Raw genomic sequence first — 17,903 nt, 5'->3', positions numbered from 1 at the left:
ACATCCTTCTCGTACGCCGAGGCGTTGAGCGCTAAACGCCAATACGCTGCTTCTCAACGTTGAGAGAATCGAAATGCGAAACGTCCTTACACATCTTATTAATATCTGCTTGTTGCGTCAGACGTGCGGCGAGAGGTGTTCCTTATCGGTTTATCCCGCGGCATCGCTGTCATCGGTGAAGAAAAAAAGAACATTTCAAACTGCTGCGCGGGCCGTATGCCTTGGACAAATTTGAAATGCAGAAGTGGTGCGAGCAGAGTCCGTTTTTTTTTTTCCCAAGGTGGTTAGTGGGTGAAAGAGTTCTGCAGCATCCTAGATATTTGTAAAAGGGCGCACTGCTTACCAGTGTCGGTCGGCGTGCGAACACACACACACACACCTCTGGCGAAACGAGAAGTGCCGCTAAACTCAGCGAGTTCCTCGATAGCTGTGCTGCGTGTGATCCGAGGTTGGCTGGCTCGTGGATGCGCAGGATCATTTCTCGTCTCTCCTCTTCCTCTCTCTCTCTTGTTTTTCTTTTTTCTGTGTTTCTCCTGTCTCACGGGATCCCCCAACTGTGGCTTTTATTCTCTTTAGGGGGAACACTGTTGTGTTTTTGAGCCCCGCCTGCGTTCGGCTCAACTCTAAGCATACAACCAAGCACAGAGTGGCACATGAAAGCGCACGGCCTCGCTTAACGAGCACGGCACCTTTCATCGTCATGGCGACGGTGGAGGAGGTTCTGACATCGTGGGGCGCGGTCTACGTCGCTCTCTTTCTCCCCGCCATTCTCATGCTTGCAAACTTTGTCTTTGGAAGGTGCTTCGTCAGCGAGGCGCTGAGTCGGGCTCAGCACGCACCGCAGTCCGTCCACACGCGATCGCGCATCGTCGGCCGCGCGCACGTCGCCGTCGTCGCTCTTTCCTTCGCGTGGCAGTTCTACGTTGTAATGTTTGTCGCCCGCCTGCACGTCGTCGGCGGCAGCGATAACGTCCACGCGTGTAATCCAGCGTTCTTTGTGTGGGATGTGGTCGACTCTCTGCCGTGGGAGGGCTCCGCGCGTACCGATCTCCTGCTCCAATGCAGCGCCTCCGACATCGCCTACCTCACGTCCGTGACTCTTTTTGCCATTTTGTATGCGTCGTGTGTCTTCAGTGTACCGCAGCTCTCGCACAGCGAGCCCGTGCCGAAGGAGGCGGCCGCAGAGACCATCGTTGCCGTGTCGCACTGTCGCAAGTGTGGGGCGGATATTTTTCAAATGGACCACCACTGCTACTTCATCTGCAACTGCGTGGGCAAGCGCAACTGGCTAACGTTCATACTGTGCCTGATTGCCGGCGTCGTCAACTTGAGCTATCTCCTTTGCAACTATCTGGTGTGGGTGCTCACCGAAGGTGATGCATTGACCAACCTGGGTGCATTGCTGGTTGTAGTGTGCGATGTTTTTCTTGTGGCCCTGCTGTGCTTCCAAGTGCTGTTGTGGAGACGAGGTTGGTCCACCAAGGAGTTTCTCAAGGTTCGCAGTCGCGACAATGAGTCCGTGTATCGTTCTGCGCGACGTCTCCTCTTTTAGCATTGAACCCCCAATGCATCAACAAAGAAAAGAATGCCACACGTGTTAAATGGAGCTACCGAGGAAATCGATCTTTTCGCTTTCTCCTGTTTCGTGGGTAGCATAGCCTTTACAAAATTGCTGGTTGGGTCACAATGACTGACGTGTACTCGATGCACGCAGCTCCATGCGATGATGACGGAGTCGCCTTTACTCGATTCCTTGATCATTCTTCACTAACGCCGTTCACGTTGTTCCTTTATTACCACCTTCGTGTGGTTCTTTCTCCTGCTCCTGGAAACGTCGGGGCCTTATCTTTTTCGTCACCCACCCACCCATCCATGTGCATATCTGTGTGGAACTGGAGGACGGAGCACAAGTACTCACATCCTTCACGGCAGAACGTTGCCTTTGCCTTCCCTTTCCCCTTCCTTTAGCAATGCCACTCCGCAAGAAACAAAGGCGTGATGTCGTGCGCGAGGAAGAGCTCGTGAGCGACGAAGACGAAGAAAACACGCAGAAGATTATGGTGCGGTTGTTGGATGAGTACGGCACACCCAACGGCTCACAGATTCTGCTGCCCGCAACGGCGACGCCGAAGCAGCTCGACGAACTGCTTTCGTCGCTCATGGAGGATGACGACATGAAGTCCATCCCGTATGCCTTCTTCATTGGGGGGGAGCAGATAAACACCAACGTTCAAGAAATTCTTTTTCAGAAGCAGAAGGATGAATATGTGGAGAGGATGCTCAAGGAGGGACGGCGTGTGCGACCACAAGACGTGGAGAAGCTGGTGTTTTCTGCGCCCGAGGAGACGGTGGTGGAGATTACGTACAAACCGCAGGCCGTATTTCGCGTCCGCCCGGTGACGCGGTGCGCCGGCACGCTCGATGGCCACAGCGAGGCGGTGCTGGTGGTGTCGTTCTCGCCGGATAGCCAGGTGCTGGCGACTGGCGGCGGCGACAAGGAGGTGCGCATTTGGGACATGAACACCCTGACTCCGGTGGAGGAGCTGAAGGCGCACACAAGCTGGGTGCAGGTGCTGTCTTGGTCACCCGACGGCAAGTATCTGGTGAGTGGAAGCAAGGACGGCGTCCTCGCTGTTTGGACGCATGACGGCGAATACGGCCATTTCAAATGCAAGAAGCACAAGGCGCACACGCACTACGTCTCGCACGTTTCGTGGGAGCCGCTGCACCGCAACCCGCTGTGCAATCGGTTCGTTTCTGCGAGCAAAGATGCCTCCCTAAAAGTGTGGAACGTCAGCACCGGTCTTGAGCGCTCTTTGTCCGCACATCAGTCGTGTGTCACGTGTGTCAAGTGGGGCGGGGAGGACCGCATCTACTCCTCCTCGCAGGACCGCACTGTTATTGTGTGGGAGGCCTCCACGGGATCGCCGCGTTGTGTGCTCCGGGGCCACGCGCACTGGGTCAATTTCCTAGCTCTCAGCACAGACCTCGTCATCCGCACCGGTGCCTTCGACCATGAGGACCGTAAGTTCGACACACGCGAGGACTTATGCGAGCATGCGAAGCGGCGGTACGACGCTGTGGTGTCGCGGTTTGGTGGGTCGGAGCGGTTGGTGAGCTGCTCAGACGACAACACAATGTTTTTGTGGAATCCGCAGCAGTCAACGACGCCGGTGGCGCGGATGACAGGCCACCAAGGCATCGTCTTCCACATTCAGTTTAGCCCAGATGGCACCATGATCGCGTCATGCTCCGCGGACAAGAGCGTGAAGCTATGGAATGCGCTGGACGGCAAGTTCATCACTACGTTCCGCGGCCACGTAGCAGCGGTGTATCACGTTAGCTGGAGTCTTGACTCTCGAATGCTCGTGTCAGGAAGCAAGGACACGACGCTGAAGCTGTGGTCCGTGGCAAAGCGGGAGCTTGTGGAAGACATGTCAGGGCACAGTGACGAGATCTACGCCACTGACTGGAGCCCTGATGGGCAAAAGGTCGCAACGGGTTCGAAGGACAAGCGCGTCCGAGTCTGGGTGCATTAGAAGAAGAAACAGAAGCGTAGCTTTTTTGTTGCTGTTGAGGACGTTGGGTGTATTACGAGTAAGCTGTCCTTTTTTTCCCCCGATTAAAGCGCACGTGTAAACGCGGTAAAATAAAACGGCTCATAAAGAGGCAACAACAAACCCTCTCTGAACAACAGGAAAAGTAACAACAGAGTGACCCGAGAAGTTTGTGAATTGAAGTGCTTCTTGGAGACAACGGAAAGGAAGAGAGTCCAAAGGAACCGCTTGCCTTTCTTGCTCCATTCTCCATGAGCGGTTTAATGTTGGCAAGCGCATTTCTTGCGCGGCAAGACATTGAATGGGAGGGGCGTCCAGGCGAAGCACTCTTGCCCGTCGCAACAAAGAAAGAAAGGGGAGGGGAGGAGAAGAGGCGGAGGGGCTGCAGATTTTGTCATCTGCGCCCCCCTTGCTTGGGAAACGACAATGCGCCTTTTTTTCTCCGTTACCTGGCACACGTTTCTCGCGGCCTCTTACGCAGGACCGCCTGTCAACTCGGTTCACATGTATTCTGCCCTTCTCCGCACGCTTTTGCTCGTATTGAAACTCCGCCTTTCTCCATCACTCTCCTTCTTCCTTCTCTCTTCGCAATACTTCCTGTGCGCGTTTATACGGCCACATCTATTTCTCTGTGCGTTGTTGTGTAATGTTTGCCCCTCTCCCTTACCTTGATCTTGCAGAATCAGTGTATTTTCTTTTATCTCAACACCGCTATCTGTGAATTTCGCCAATGGCATCTGTCGTCGCGAAGGACAAGGAGAACGCCGAGGAGCAGCCTCGCCGCCAGCCCACGTTCCACGAGGGCAACTACGAGATCAACTACATCGCCGTTGCTGTTCTTACGCTGCCGATTCTCGGTGTCATCATCGCGGCGTGCATGGGCATCTCGCTGCAGTGGAAGACGTTTCTCGTGGGATTCTTCTTCTACTGGTTTAACGGCTGCCTCGGTATCACTGTGGGCTATCACCGTCTCTTCTCTCACCGCTCCTTCACGGCCTCCGTCGGCTTCCAGTGGCTGTGCGCCTTCGCCGGTGCCGGTGCCTTCGAGGGCTCGGCCAAGTGGTGGGGCCGCAACCACCGCATCCACCACCGCTACGTGGACACGGAGAAGGACCCCTACAACGCCTTGCGCGGGTTCATGTTCTCGCACATGGGTTGGATGATCATGAAGCAGGACTACTCTCTCCTCGGCAAGGTGGACGTGTCAGACTTCAAGTACAACAGCGTGATTCAGATCCAGCACAAGCACTTTTTCAAAATCGCGATGCTCTCCGGTGTGATCCTGCCCACCGTGATCTGTGGTCTGGGCTGGGGCGACTGGTTCGGCGGGTACTTCTACGCCGCACTCGCCAAGATCGTGTTTGTGCACCACTGCACCTTCTTCATCAACAGTCTGGCGCACACCAGCCTCTTCGGTGCCGTGCAGAACTACTCGGACCGCCATTCGTCCCGTGACTCCGTCGTGTGCGCGCTCTTCACCTTTGGCGAGGGCTACCACAACTACCACCACGAGTTCGCCCAGGACTACCGCAACGGCATCAAGTGGTACCACTACGACCCGACCAAGCTGGTCATCCGCGCCGCGTCGTTCCTTGGCTTCGTCAAGAACCTCGTCCGCACGCCGAACGACATCATTGACGCAAACTTCAACAAGGTGCTCCTCAAGAGGGCGAAGAAGACGATGGAGCAGGCGCAGCAGCGTCTCGACCAGCTCGACATCCCGGTGGCGGCGGAGTGGACGTGGGAGAAGGTCCAGAACGAGGTGGCAAAGGGCCGCAAGCTGATGGTCGTCAACAACGACGTGATCGACGTGATGCGCAGCATTCCCACCGGATCGGGCTACACGCACAGCAGCAAGGACATCGTCTGGTACTCGAACCACCCCGGTGGCCAACGCATTCTCGACATGTTCGTCGGCAAAGACGCGACGTCCGCCTTCAGCGGCGGCGTGTACGGCCACTCGTGCGGTGCTGAGGCCCACCTCCAGCACCTGCGCGTTGCCACGCTCAAGGCAGCCACCGCCTGAGCACCGCGGAAACACTGATGCATCGCGCCTCGTGGATGCCGCAGAAAAGAAAAATACACCGACTTTTCCTTTTTCTCTCTCTTCCACTTCTTCTTTTCTTCCTCTAAAAAAATGATCAGCAGAACTATTAAATGAAAAGGAAATGCCGCACCGAAGGAAAACGCTTTCTTTTGGTCAGGAGACCTTCTCTGTATCTGTGTCCAGCGTTGTGGTGAAATCTGCAGAGACGTTTGCTGTGCTTCTCTACGCGGAATTCGGGAGATGGATGAGATCTGCTCCCGCCGCGAGCTCCCTCAACTCTCTCTCGTACGTGTGCATCCGGATGCTGAAAGGAGAAATGGAAAAGATAGCTTCGTGTGCTGATGTCTAACGAAGAATCCTAAATAACCTTATTGCGCCTTCGGAATGGGGGTGCTCTTTATCTCTTTATCTTCCTCAGTTGTACATTGTTTTTTATACCACCGACCGTGTCTGCGCAGTTCTCATGCAGTAGAAGCAAAGAAAACGGAGAGAATCGCACGCGGAGTTCGCACTTGAAATGCTCACAGCCGGCTCAGGCTTCGGCCATTCAATACGACTGGGATTCAGCTCAAGCTGTAAAGCGAAGACTCCATCCAAGATAAAGACGCTGTCTTGACAAGTCTTTGCGTTGTCACTCCGCCGCCCAGTCCTCTCTGCAGGTCGGAAGGAAAAGAGAATTTATATAGTGAAAGAGAGAAAATTAAGTAGTACCTCTGGTTTTCCTTCATTTTATATATGCAAAAAAAATAATTGAAAAAGAAGACAAATGAGCGACAGAAATCTACAGGGTTTCGTTGCGAGTGGTCTGTTGTGGCTAATCGGCGGAGAACGAACTCAATAATGAAAAAAACACCTGGCATATATATAGAGAGAAAAGAGTTTCTCAGGCTTTCTCCTTTATTGCTTTTTCCTTGTGCGCCTTTTTATGTTCTGCTCACCGAATCGGTTGTATGTGGATCTGTATTTTTGAGTGCGAAGGCGACAGCGCCGTCAAATCTCGCGTCCTCCGAGAAAGGAAACGCATTCACAAAAGGAAAAGAGGAAAATATCAGAATGAAGGAAAATAATGTGAACCAAAAGAATGTTCTCTTCTTTGCGAGGCTGTCCTCTCGAAATTCTGTTAAAAGTGCCACGGCGAAAACTTCTTTTTTGTGTCGTACTCTCGCAATAGGCAAATTACGTTGCTGTTTTTTTTTCCTGCTAAAGGAACTTCTCTTCTTCTACCGCAGCATTTGGTTTTTGAATTCGTCTTTCTCATTGGAAGGAGTTGAAGCTCCTAGGGGAAAAAAAGAAACGCTGAGGAAATGGGGCCTTTTCCGCGCCGGAATGACGCATCAAATTTAATGGCGAGTGCCGGAACAAGAGACTTATCTTGTGGGGTGGCTGTTGGTTCCAGTCACGGTAGCAAGGCCGCATACGGCACTGCTTTTGCGTCCTGAGGTGAATATCGAGACGAAATGGACTCGGCTTGAAAGACAGCCTCCAGAGGTTTTTTCTGGCCTATACAACCTTGGATTTCATTGAGACTGAAATGCTCGTTTGTTGATTCGATGAGTGTTGGGAACACGCTGCAGATATCTTTGGCAGCCGTGGAGCCACCACCTCCCCCTTTCACATTCCGCACTTCTCTCTCCCTCGTCACTCCGCCGAAACTAATTCTCAGCAAACAGATCTATATCGAAGGTTGAAATCAGAGATTTGCATGCACAAAGTGTTCGATGTGGAGCGATTCTTCAAAAAGCTACTCGAAAGTCACCGTAACTGCCATTGCCATTATGTCGTTTTCTGCTCTGGCGTTTACCGCGCTGCGGCGCTTTGCACTGCGTAACGCAGGGGGCCGTGCGGCCGCCACCTCCGCTGTCACCGCAGAGGGCGCCCTCCGCGGCTTTCCTCGGTCCATGGACCGCTACGTCGCGGAGTACTCGAAGCGCACCATGGCCACGTCGGCACCGCTGTCCGCAGCCGCCGGCACCGGCGGAGGTGCGAAGGAGGCCGCTGGCGAGAAGGATACGCCGGCGAAGGCGGGCGAAGGGCAGGGACCGAAGCACAGCGTTGTTTACACAAAAACGGGCGACAAGGGCACGTCGGCGCTGTTCACCGGCGAGCGCCGAAAGAAGACGGACCCAGTGTTCGAGGCACTCGGCGCACTTGACGAGCTGAGCAGCCACGTGGGACTGGCGAGGGCGATGCTGCGCAGTTCTCCGGAGAAGCGCGAGCACGACGAGGAGATGATGGTGATGCTGGAGGGCATCCAGCAGGAGCTGCTGAACGCCGGTACCGTGGTGGCGACACCGACGGGCAAGAACGCGGCGGACGAGACGGCGAAGCGCATGACGGACATCCTGGAGGGGTATCGCTTCCCGCCCAAGACGGCGGAGATGGAGAAGGTGATCGACGTGATGGACAGCCGACTCGTGCCCCTGCGTATTTTCATTCTGCCTGGCGGTGGCAACGTGACGTCGGCGCAGCTACACGTGTGCCGCACGGTGTGCCGGCGGGCGGAGCGTCGCATGATTGAGGTGCGCGACCTGTACGGGGAGGGGTACAGCGACCACCTGCGGCAGGCCACCGTGTACGTGAACCGGCTCAGCGACTTTCTCTTCGTCGCTGCTCGCAGCGTGGCGGAAGAGGACATCGTCCGTAAATACGACTGAGCGCAGTTGCCGCTCTCCGATCCTCCTTCGCACAATGTTGTGCGGACGAATAATGTTGCGTTAAATACATATATTATTCTCTCTTTGTATTTTGCAGTGGAGCAGACGGTTTGAGAACTTGACAGGGAAGAGCCACCCGCACAAACATAAATACAAACACAGTAATGCACACTCACGCTTCTCATTCCTAATCTTTTCGTTCTGCCTCGTCAACTCCGGGGCACCGTCTTTTTTTTTTCGTTCACGTACAATCTCTTTTTTGATGATTCTCTTGAAACGGTAGTCTCCCCAAAGCTCAGCCCACATGAACGCATTCCGCCCCGCGCGGAGGTCACTTGCGAGTCGCGGTGCGCCGCGCGCGAGTGCAGTGGAGTGTATACCTATAGTGAGACTTGTTCATTTACGTGGCTGCGTTTCCCGGAAGTTAAAATCATCGGGGTGTCACTTTTGAAATGCGGTGGTTGATGCTGTCTGCAGCAGCGTTTTCGCGGCGCACCTGCGTCGCTGCGTGCTGTCGACAATTCTCAGCTGTTTCCACTTCTCCTATTGATTGTTCTCTGTTCGCTCCTTTTTCTTCTCTTTCTTCGTCTTTCCGCATGGGTGTGTGTGCCGGCTCCCCGCACAGCAAGAGCATCCTCCATCTCTTCGCATCTCCTCCGTAAGGAAAAGTATCACAGTTTTCCGCTACCGGTAAGCAATAAATATCCACTGCGAGCGCCAAACTACTTTTTGATCTTCCAATTTAAGCTATCTTCTGTTCTCTTCCTTTGTTCTCCTCTCGTTTCTTCTTCTCTTCCTTTCTTGCAACCACCAAAAGCCCAAGATGACCGAGGCCGAACACAAGAAGCGGAACTTTCGGCTCCGCCTGATCCTGTACTACATCTTTGCTCTCGCCTATCTGGCGGGTGCCCTTGATTTCGGGATCGAGTATCACAACTACTGGGCGTGCGTCGGCTTCACCCTTGTGCTGTTCTTCATTGCGCTGCGAATGGTGCTCTTCGTCACGCCTCAGTGGCGCCTCTACCAGATCTTCCCGCCATGCAGCTTCGCACGCGCTGCCTATCAGTCGTTCTTCCTCGCTGCCTGCCTCGCCGGCGTGGCTCTTGGCCTGTGGCTGATGGCGCGCGGCATCCAGCACCACCAGTCCTGGACCGCGGACTCCTACTTCTGTGGGATGACGGGCATGTGGATGTGGGCGAAGTGGGCCTACTTTGTTACTGTCCCGATCTACGATCTGCGCGAGGACACGCTGGAGGAGGAGTCGCTGATCATGCTGGGCCTCGCGGATCCGTTGAAAGTGATGAGCGAAAACAACGAACCGGTGAACGAGAAGTGCGAGGTGTAGAGACTTGCCTTGCCAGGTGTGTCTCTCTCTCTGCGTTCCAGGACGCGCTCACGCACGCCTCTTTCGCCTCTTTTTCTTTTCTGGTGTTGTTCTTACACCGAGCCACTTGGTATCTCTCTGTCTTCCTCAAGCACGGTTAGGCGTGCGTGAGGGCTGGTCAAAGGGACCGGAAGGACGAGACTCGCTGCGCCTCTCTCCTCTCTCTCCCCTCTTCCCTCTTCCGTGTTTCCAGATCTGTGCAACGGGTGCTGTGTGCGCGTCGTAAGTGACTCCGTGAAGAGAAGGCGGAGAAACTGGAGGGTGACAGGCGTTGCCTTTTTTTGGCTGCTCCTCCTCCTTAGAGCCTTTGCTTTTTCTCGCCATGTGTCACGGGCTGAGCCATCCGTGCTTGCCTTTTTCCCCTTTTCCCTGCCGCGTTGCTTTCCTTTTTTCTTCTAATCTTGTTTGTGGTGTGCGTACGCGAGAGACAACGCACCGCGCAGCAGGGAAGTGGCACAGGGAAAAACACAGATGAGAGAACAAGCGTAGGACAGCGTCCGATCTTCCTTTCCCTTTGTCGTTCTTTGAGAAAGAGAGAGAAAGAAAGCCAATGACTAACAACTATTTTCAACACTTCTACATCTGTTTTTATTCAATCTTTTAACTCCTTCACGAATGCGCAGGAGGGCGCGTGCAGTTTTTCGTCCAAATTGAGGGAGAAGAATTTCTTGTGTTTTTGTTTCCAACAAGTGGATATTCGGTAAAGTAGTTAAACCACTCTATTGTTTTATTTTAACAGCATCACCACAAAAAAAAAATGCTTTCGTGAAAGTATTTTTCATCTAATTATTTCCCAATGTAGTGTGTCGCTGTCAAAGAGGTAAAAGAAGAAAGAGAATGCTTTGGATACTCGGAATATCGCCACGGAACACACAAGAGGAGTTGGTCGTGTGCCGTCTGCGTGCTCTCGTTTGATTCGTCATCTCTCGGGGAAAGAAATGGCGACACGTTCAGCGTGGTACGTGCTTAACGTCTACCAGCTCGCACAACAAAGCAGGAACAGCGGTACCCGGCACGGCGGGTCCTTAAAGATGACCCTTTCCTGGATGACAAGATGTTCGTGAGCATCCTTCGCTTTCCACTGTCTGTCTTTTCATTTGCCACTTCATCCACTCCTCTAACGCATCTTTTCCTTTCCCCAGGAAGACGCGTGCCGTGTGCCGTCTTTGGTTGTGTACCATTACATCTGTACTGCAAATGACTTTTCTTTCTATTGCCTTGCGAATCAGCCTTCAATGCGTTCTTTCCTTATTACAGCCTTGAGCATCGTATGTGTTTGTCTAGCATGTATCGTGTACGTTGAAACCGTTGGTTCTCGGTTAGACTGCACCGCATTGTATTGCCCGGCGCCGCCGTTGTGCGACCAGGCAACACGCACGTTCTCTCAGCGGGTGGTGTGCGGCCTTGGAAAAAGCCCCCTCAAGCCGGGTTCGAAAGAGTTCCGCGCCTATGTTGTGACACGGCTGCATGGCTTTGTGAAGGAGTCCCTCAAAGGGCAGCTGATGGCACCCGCCGTGGTGGAGATGGTGGAGTACAAGCTGCACCACCCTTATGAGCCGATGGTGCTGCACTTTGCAGGGGACAACGGCGTGGGCAAGACGCGACTGGCAGAGCTGATCTCCCTAGCGTACGGACAGCGCTGCGGGGATGAGCTCTGCACCGTGGGCGACTCCACGCTGGTGCTCTCCGGTACCGGGTACGACGGACTGTCCACGGCGGAGTTCCGCAAGGCGGTAGTAGAGCTCGTGACGCGGCACGCCAGGCGCCACCCGCGTGACGGCGTCGTCGTCATTAACGAACTCTCCTCCTTGGAGCCGGGCAAGGTACGGGTGTTGCTGCCGCTGTTGGGGCGCGCGAGCGAGTTCCCGGAGCACTTCGACGTGAAGATTTCAACGCAGCTGGTTGTGCTGACGACCGACTTTGGTCGTGAGGGACGCACACGTGGTAAGGGTTTGTCAGAGATGCGGAGTTTCATCAACAGCGAGTTCACCGACTTGTACAGCGCACAATTCGCGTCGCACGTGCGCACCCTCCCGTTTCTGCCCATTTCGCTTGACACCGCCGGCGAGATTGTACGCGTAGTGGCGAAGGAGATTGGGTGCTCCGCCACGCCGCCCGTGCGTCTCGCCATCACCGACACCGCCGTGCTGTGGTTGGTGGAGAAGACGAAAGGGTCGTTGGCGGTGGAGAACGGGCGTGCCGTCGCGCAGGAGACGAAGCTGCACGTGGGCTCCCTCATGGAACGTCTGCAGGCGGACGAGGCGTCGCACCCGTCCAGCAAAACCCTCCGGCCGCGGGACGGCGCTGCGAATTGCAGCGTGCCCGCGTGCAACATCTACGTGGACGACGGCGGTCAGATTGGTCTCGCGTGCTGACGGGTTGGAGAGAGAGAAACAGCTCCTGCCAACACAAGAAAGAAAAGGAAGCAGGATCATTCAAATAACGTGGTGTCTTCCTTCTCCTCCTGCAGCCGATGTGTTTGTTGATGTGGTGCTCGTTGGTTTTGCTGTTGTGTTGCTTGACAGCGATATCAGATTTCCTCTGTCAATGCAGATACCGCGTGACCTGCTCATCGGTTCGACAGTATCCTACCATGCTGTGTAAAGCCAATAAAACGAGTTGCATCCATAGTCACGACGATGAGACCCGATTCGTTTTGTGGTGGTAGTTTAGCTAGACATCGGCTGGCGCTGCTTCCATCCAAAGGGTGGAAAAAGCACTCCTCATACTGCGTATTGCGAAGTTGAAGCCATGCAGCTTTCCTGTTGACTCCCTCGCGTTCGTCCTCTCTGCTCTTCCCAACTTCCCCTCTTCTTTTGTTTCTCTCCTTTTGTTTCTCTTCTTTCACTTACCGTGCTCTCATGCTTTATCTTACCGCACCTGCGTGCGTGCGCATGTCATCGTTCTGCGCCTTCGCTTTGTCGTCACGCTCAAGTTGGTTCCTTTTGTCGAGTCATGCCGCCGAAGTTTGACCCCTCTCAGGAGATTACCGTCATCGTGCGCGCCGTCGGTGGTGAGGTGGCCGCGACTGCGTCCCTGGCGCCCAAGGTAGGTCCGCTTGGCCTGAACGCCAAGAAGATCGGTGAGGACATCGCCAAGGCCACCAAGGACTGGAAGGGTCTTAAGGTCACCTGCGAGCTGCGCGTCAAGAACCGCGTGGCCACCGTCGTCGTGACGCCCTCCGTTGCTTCCCGCCTCATCCGCGCCCTCAAGGAGCCGCCGCGTGACCGCAAGAAGGTCAAGAACGTGAAGCACAACGGCAACATCCCGTTTGCGGAGATCATCAAGATCGCGAAGGAGTCTCAGGCCAAGTCCATGGGCAGCGACCTCAAGGCGGTCGTGATGGAGGTGCTCGGCACCGCCGTCTCCATCGGCTGCACCATCGACGGCGAGACCCCGACGGACATCCAGAACAAGGTTCGCGAGGGCAAGCTGAAGGTGCCAAAGTAGAAAGCTTCATTTCTCATTTCCGAATGTCTGGTCCTCCTCAACGTCACGCATTTCGTGGTGCTGGGCGGAGGGGGGTGACCAGATGTTCTCTCTTTTCGACTCAAACTAGCAAACCAAAAAAGTACTATCTGCTGTGTACCTGCGGCTTTGTTTTTTGTTCAAGCCGGTCTCGTTAGCGAGACGTACGGGGTGCACCTGCGTACAAGCGCACTTGTGTCGCCGTCTCGCCACTTGTTGCCGTTTCCCTTCGTTCTGCGTCGGTTGAGGGGCGAGAAGAGAGAGGTCAGCGGGGTTTCGGCCCCCGACCTTTGGGACTTCGCTTTCTCCCTCTTCCACAGCGATTGGCGTGCTTCGAGTGACAAGTCGCATTCAAGGATGTTGGGCGAATAGAAAACAAAATGTGTGTTTCTTCGAAGGTGTATTTGATCTCAGCCGTGCTTTATTAACACCGCTTCGCCCCTTTTCCCTCTTCCGCCTTGCCTTTCACCGGTTCAATAAACTACTCTTTCCACTACACACACGCACGCACGCACATTACAATATCACCATAACGACTCATTCCTGTGAAGAAAATGGGTACCGTCAGCCGTCCGCGGGGCATGCGCCCCAAGTGGCACAAGAAGCGCATAAAGCGCTTAAAGCTGCGCCGCCGTCGCATGCGCCAGCGCAGCAAGTAGAGTGCGTGCAGTCGCGTTGCTGCAGCATTGAAGGCGCCTCGGAGTGCACTTGAATGAGCGATAGTCGTCACGTGTCACTGCGCTGCTATTGAAGAAGGTCGATGGGTTCTTTTCTCCACTTTACTTTTGTGTTTCATTTCCGATAACTAAAAAAAAAAATTAAAGAATTGGCTCGAAGCTGTGTTTGCCCCTCCTCGTCGGCGGTGACGTTGTGGTGAACTCACCACCGATTCGAGGGGCGTTGCGTCGAAGTGATGGTGACGTGTTTTATTCGTGGTGGGAAGGTGTATCGCACCTGCCTTCGTGCATGGGATGCCCTTTTCGGCTCTTACACGCAGCTGTGCAGCAAAGACTGCTGTTGGCACTGGAAACATCTTTATTCCGCCGTCGTACAACTGTTCTGGCCCTCTCACTTCAATCCCTCTTCTTTCTTTCAATGCGAACACAATTCGATCCCTTCACCTACGATAGACTCATCATGGGTACCGTCAGCCGCCCGCGGGGCATGCGCCCAAAGTGGCACAAGAAGCGCATAAAGCGCTTAAAGCTGCGCCGCCGTCGCATGCGCCAGCGCAGCAAGTAGAGTGCGTGTCAGCTGAGAATGTGGGACGGCCCAGATGCCTGCAGTGCTTGTGCGCTGCTCTGAGCGTAGAAGACACGACACCGGTGCGGCGCCTCAAATCGCTCGGATGTATCCGCGTCGCTGTCCCCACAGTTTAGTTCTCCCTGATGAGTATTCCTTTTCTTTTCTGACTTTCTCATTCACCAAAAAAAAAGAGAGAAACAAGTTGTGATCATCGGCACTTGGCTTTTTGTGTGTCCTGGAACGAAGCCCGTTTCCAGTGCAGCTCGCGGCCATGGACGCGTAGATTGCGGCGTCCTCCACTGTTGGAGTATTGAGCGTTAAATGAACTTCAGTTTTCTTCCTCAAGGGCAGTTTTTACTTCTGCGGTGCGGTTATTTCCTCTTCTTTTTTAATTCTCTCCTGTCCATTCTCGCTCTCCTTCTCTCCGTCTCTCTTCCGCGGCTTTGCTTCGCTGCACGCTTGGCCTCCTCCCTTTACTTGCCGACCCCACCGCTGGCACCTCTCTTCGCAATTTCCCATACCGCGTCCCGTGTTGCTGCCTCCATCTTTTCGTTGTATGAACTACCGAAGGAAATGGGTACCGTCAGCCGTCCGCGCGGTATGCGCCCAAAGTGGCACAAGAAGCGCATAAAGCGCTTAAAGCTGCGCCGCCGGCGCATGCGCCAGCGCAGCAAGTAAACGCCTGGTGTTCAGAACCTATGAACGTCAAGTTTGACCGTGGGCTTCGCGGCACGCCTGCTGAATCCACAACGAGTGAATCAGAAGAAGGAAGGTTGCGGCTCAATCAGCTGTGCTCGTTCCCGGTCGCGAGTTTGTCCCATCTCCATGAGCGTACTTTACGTATTTGATCTAAATTCGTTCTTTTACATCCCTCCAAAAAGTCAGAAGGAAACGAACCAATACCTGAGCTGCTCCTCGTCGATTTACAGCGCCGCGCAGCTTTTTTCCCCTTCCCAAGGCGTTTCTAATGTTTATACCCGTCGCTAAACTTCTCCGTTGTGGAGTTGATGGCCTGCAGCTGTGCGCAGGTCCGTGCGACGGGTGGCACGACAATCCTTTTGAGTGCTTTGCCGCGAAAAAGGTGACCCACTCCTCCTTTTCTCTCCTCTTCTTCCACAGCGCATTTCTACTAACGCAGGTTGGCGCCCAACGGGGCATCTGCAAATCAAAGCCCACGGTCTTGACACAGTCCACTTACCGTCTGCCATTCCACCAAAGAAAGAAAGTTTGCCTAGCCGCAGGGAGATGGTTCGGAATCTGCGAACCTGCGCTATTTCATAAGCTGTGCTCTCTGTCGGCGTTTGCGTTAACGCTTTCATCGCCGCTGTATTGTGTAGGCAATTAGCCTCATGCACCCGCGGACGTCAGGGCAGGGCATCTTCCCTCGCTACGGCGGAGGGTGGATGCATCAGTTCGGCCACGTGTACGCGTTGCAGCAGGAGTTGCTCAATCCCAATGCGAACAACTGGTTCCGTGCGGTGGAGCTGTGGCACACCGCCAGACAGGAGGGGGTGGCAATGAACTCGACACACTTCACGGCCATTTTACGGCAGTGTGTGCAGCCCGGTGCGTGGGCGCAGTCGCTGCAGGCGTTGCAGCAGATGACACGAGAGCACATCCGGCCTGATGTGATCGGCGTGGGCTGCGCCTTGGCTGCGTGCGTCGAAGGCAAACACTATGTCGCTGTGGAGGACATCTTCAACACCTTCCACAAGTCGATGCAACTGGATAGCGTGTGCCACCTCGCGCGTATTCGGGCCCGGCAGGAGTGCGGTGACACTAAAGGCGCCATTGAGGCGGGCAAGCAGCAGCAGCAGGAGCAGGCGCCGTTTCTGCCTTACACGTACACGCACCTCCTCGAGGCGTGCAACGTCGAGGACGACGACGTTTACGCGTTGGAGCTGGTGCGCAGCATGCACACGGAGCAATGGGCCCCTTCACAGAGGGCCGCCGTCGCTATGCGAGAACTGGGTGATCGCCATCCGCTGATTGCGCGTGCGTCGGAGCCGGTGCTGGAGCTGGTCGATAGTAACTCTCCGCTTTCGTTGGATGCCTCTCCACACAGTCATGCCCACGCAAGCAATGAAAAGAAACCGTGAACGCACTTGGCGTCCATGGCGAGATGAGTGCTATCTTCACATAAGGCCGTCAGGTTTTCTCTGTATAGTACAGGCGGCACAGCTGCGTAAGTAAATCTTAGATTTAACGTTTAAGGAAAAGAAATTTGAAGGCAATATCGGCGCCGTTTACGCTGGGGATGTGGCAACTCAACGTACAGGTGTTCTGCTCTTCCGAGCGCTACCTGCGTGTAGTTTCCTCCGCAGTGGTGGTGGCGTAAGTCCCCCGTTTCTGCGTGAAGTGCACCTCTTGACCTTGGACGGTCGTAGACTGCGGAGTGTGTCCTGTTGCCTGGTCTCTTTATCAGGCCTTCTAACGATCTTGTCTGTCACTTTACTATCTTAGCCAAAGGAAGGTATTTCTTCTGATGCTCCGTTGTGGATCTGCGGAACTCCAGCGTCACACACAGCTCTGAGATCGCCGCAAGTATGAAAAAGCGAACCGCCAAGACGCCGAAAGGAACTCGCCGGACGCCCGTGAAGGCGAGGGGGAAGAAGGCGCCAGCCAGTGAAGCGGAATTGGCCTCGCCGCCGTCGCCGCCCGACACACCGCCGTCGCCGTCTCCGGCGCTGCAGTCCCTTCCGCCGTCGTCTGAGCACCTCAACGCGCAGAAGGCGACTGCGTCGCCACCGGCACCTGCATCCTCGGGGCGTAGGATGGGTGCTGTGTTTCTCCTCATTTCTGTCACGGTTCTAGTTTTGTGGTTCTGCAGCGGTGGTGGCGCCACTCATCCGCACCACCCGTGCGCCTGTGCGACAGCGGCGTCCGTGTCGAACCCGCTCGCCAAAGCCCTGCTAAGTCGACGCAGCGGAGTCAGCGGCGTGCACTGGCACCAGCGCCGCGGAGACGCTGACAGGTTAGATTTTGCGTTGAATTGTCGCGGCGTGTTGGTCGCCCCGCTGCACGGGCCCTTCGCCTCCGTGGATCAGCTGCGGGCGGAGACGCAGAAATCGTTTGGAAGTCAAAAAAGTCGTTGCGTGGTGTGGGTGACGTCACCGGAGGCAATCCAAAAGGTGGCGAACGCGCTGAAGGAATTACTCGAGAACAACGCTTTGGGCGGTAGGCCGGTGGTGCCGCCTCAGGCTCGCGGCACGTTGGTGGTGAAGTCAGCGCACCCCCGCGAGGAGCTGAAGAACATACTCCCCCATCGCGTGGTGCACATGCTCACCGATGTCCATTAATGCTCGGCACAGTTCTGTTAAGACGGAAAGCGAGAGTCCACACATGAAAAGCCGTTATCGGCGTTCTCGTGTTGTTTTTCGTGGCGTTCTACGGAAGACGACACCGCCGCCGTCGTTGCAGTAGCCGCTACCTCCCCCTTTTTCCTGCACGTGCCTTCTTTTGGAAGCTGTTTGGGTTGTTGTGCAGGAGTGCGTGGTTAACAAGCACGTTGACGTGTGCCGCTCATCCGCCGAGACGAGTTCCGCTTT

At 54.9% G+C, this 17,903-nt stretch overlaps 12 protein-coding genes across 21 annotated transcripts; all 12 read left to right on the top strand.

Moving 5' to 3' along the window:
- Positions 1-575: 575 nt before the first annotated feature.
- ABB37_05803 (zinc-finger multi-pass transmembrane protein) lies at positions 576-1,552 on the top strand (the record flags this gene model as incomplete). Its single annotated transcript, XM_015803977.1, has 1 exon — positions 576-1,552. Exon 1 carries the CDS (start codon positions 701-703, stop codon positions 1,550-1,552), a length of 852 nt encoding a protein of 283 aa, XP_015657802.1. The 5' UTR covers positions 576-700.
- A 345-nt stretch (positions 1,553-1,897) lies between these two features.
- Positions 1,898-3,539, top strand: ABB37_05802 (putative notchless; the record flags this gene model as incomplete). 2 transcript variants are annotated; one of them, XM_015803976.1, is made up of 1 exon in its annotated part: positions 1,898-3,539. In XM_015803976.1, the coding sequence occupies exon 1, from the start codon at positions 1,971-1,973 to the stop codon at positions 3,537-3,539; it is 1,569 nt and encodes a 522-aa protein (XP_015657801.1). In that variant the 5' UTR covers positions 1,898-1,970. The 2 variants fall into 2 exon arrangements, with proteins under 2 accessions (XP_015657801.1, XP_015657800.1); XM_015803975.1 differs by having other exon boundaries at positions 1,911-3,539.
- A 697-nt stretch (positions 3,540-4,236) lies between these two features.
- On the top strand, positions 4,237-5,583 carry ABB37_05801 (putative fatty-acid desaturase; the record flags this gene model as incomplete). Its single annotated transcript, XM_015803974.1, has 1 exon — positions 4,237-5,583. The coding sequence occupies exon 1, from the start codon at positions 4,288-4,290 to the stop codon at positions 5,581-5,583; it is 1,296 nt and encodes a 431-aa protein (XP_015657799.1). The 5' UTR covers positions 4,237-4,287.
- Positions 5,584-7,266: 1,683 nt separating this feature from the next.
- On the top strand, positions 7,267-8,258 carry ABB37_05800 (hypothetical protein; the record flags this gene model as incomplete). Of its 3 annotated transcripts, none has more annotated exons than XM_015803973.1 (1): positions 7,267-8,258. In XM_015803973.1, exon 1 carries the CDS (start codon positions 7,323-7,325, stop codon positions 8,256-8,258), a length of 936 nt encoding a protein of 311 aa, XP_015657798.1. In that variant the 5' UTR covers positions 7,267-7,322. The 3 variants fall into 3 exon arrangements, with proteins under 3 accessions (XP_015657798.1, XP_015657797.1, XP_015657796.1); XM_015803972.1 differs by having other exon boundaries at positions 7,274-8,258; XM_015803971.1 differs by having other exon boundaries at positions 7,287-8,258.
- Positions 8,259-8,882: 624 nt separating this feature from the next.
- Positions 8,883-9,603, top strand: ABB37_05799 (putative mitochondrial putative multi-pass transmembrane protein; the record flags this gene model as incomplete). 5 transcript variants are annotated; one of them, XM_015803970.1, is made up of 1 exon in its annotated part: positions 8,883-9,603. In XM_015803970.1, exon 1 carries the CDS (start codon positions 9,082-9,084, stop codon positions 9,601-9,603), a length of 522 nt encoding a protein of 173 aa, XP_015657795.1. In that variant the 5' UTR covers positions 8,883-9,081. The 5 variants fall into 5 exon arrangements, with proteins under 5 accessions (XP_015657795.1, XP_015657794.1, XP_015657793.1 ...); XM_015803969.1 differs by having other exon boundaries at positions 8,887-9,603; XM_015803968.1 differs by having other exon boundaries at positions 8,889-9,603.
- Positions 9,604-10,783: 1,180 nt separating this feature from the next.
- ABB37_05798 (hypothetical protein) lies at positions 10,784-12,017 on the top strand (the record flags this gene model as incomplete). The annotated part of the gene is made up of 1 exon (XM_015803965.1): positions 10,784-12,017. Exon 1 carries the CDS (start codon positions 10,878-10,880, stop codon positions 12,015-12,017), a length of 1,140 nt encoding a protein of 379 aa, XP_015657790.1. The 5' UTR covers positions 10,784-10,877.
- Positions 12,018-12,518: 501 nt separating this feature from the next.
- On the top strand, positions 12,519-13,092 carry ABB37_05797 (putative 60S ribosomal protein L12; the record flags this gene model as incomplete). 3 transcript variants are annotated; one of them, XM_015803964.1, is made up of 1 exon in its annotated part: positions 12,519-13,092. In XM_015803964.1, exon 1 carries the CDS (start codon positions 12,598-12,600, stop codon positions 13,090-13,092), a length of 495 nt encoding a protein of 164 aa, XP_015657789.1. In that variant the 5' UTR covers positions 12,519-12,597. The 3 variants fall into 3 exon arrangements, with proteins under 3 accessions (XP_015657789.1, XP_015657788.1, XP_015657787.1); XM_015803963.1 differs by having other exon boundaries at positions 12,577-13,092; XM_015803962.1 differs by having other exon boundaries at positions 12,595-13,092.
- Positions 13,093-13,660: 568 nt separating this feature from the next.
- On the top strand, positions 13,661-13,769 carry ABB37_05796 (hypothetical protein; the record flags this gene model as incomplete). Its single annotated transcript, XM_015803961.1, has 1 exon — positions 13,661-13,769. The coding sequence occupies exon 1, from the start codon at positions 13,665-13,667 to the stop codon at positions 13,767-13,769; it is 105 nt and encodes a 34-aa protein (XP_015657786.1). The 5' UTR covers positions 13,661-13,664.
- A 436-nt stretch (positions 13,770-14,205) lies between these two features.
- ABB37_05795 (hypothetical protein) lies at positions 14,206-14,352 on the top strand (the record flags this gene model as incomplete). Its single annotated transcript, XM_015803960.1, has 1 exon — positions 14,206-14,352. The coding sequence occupies one exon, from the start codon at positions 14,206-14,208 to the stop codon at positions 14,350-14,352; it is 147 nt and encodes a 48-aa protein (XP_015657785.1).
- Positions 14,353-14,924: 572 nt separating this feature from the next.
- ABB37_05794 (hypothetical protein) lies at positions 14,925-15,033 on the top strand (the record flags this gene model as incomplete). Its single annotated transcript, XM_015803959.1, has 1 exon — positions 14,925-15,033. Exon 1 carries the CDS (start codon positions 14,929-14,931, stop codon positions 15,031-15,033), a length of 105 nt encoding a protein of 34 aa, XP_015657784.1. The 5' UTR covers positions 14,925-14,928.
- Positions 15,034-15,473: 440 nt separating this feature from the next.
- Positions 15,474-16,454, top strand: ABB37_05793 (putative mitochondrial hypothetical protein; the record flags this gene model as incomplete). Its single annotated transcript, XM_015803958.1, has 1 exon — positions 15,474-16,454. The coding sequence occupies exon 1, from the start codon at positions 15,705-15,707 to the stop codon at positions 16,452-16,454; it is 750 nt and encodes a 249-aa protein (XP_015657783.1). The 5' UTR covers positions 15,474-15,704.
- A 363-nt stretch (positions 16,455-16,817) lies between these two features.
- On the top strand, positions 16,818-17,654 carry ABB37_05792 (putative mitochondrial hypothetical protein; the record flags this gene model as incomplete). Its single annotated transcript, XM_015803957.1, has 1 exon — positions 16,818-17,654. Exon 1 carries the CDS (start codon positions 16,902-16,904, stop codon positions 17,652-17,654), a length of 753 nt encoding a protein of 250 aa, XP_015657782.1. The 5' UTR covers positions 16,818-16,901.
- Positions 17,655-17,903: the final 249 nt, after the last annotated feature.

Source organism: Leptomonas pyrrhocoris, assembly GCF_001293395.1.
Source record: "Leptomonas pyrrhocoris isolate H10 chromosome Unknown, whole genome shotgun sequence".
In the NCBI taxonomy this organism is placed as follows: Eukaryota; Euglenozoa; class Kinetoplastea; order Trypanosomatida; family Trypanosomatidae; genus Leptomonas; species Leptomonas pyrrhocoris.
Note: the sequence above shows the minus strand (reverse complement) of the source record. Positions and strands in the feature narration are given on the sequence as shown.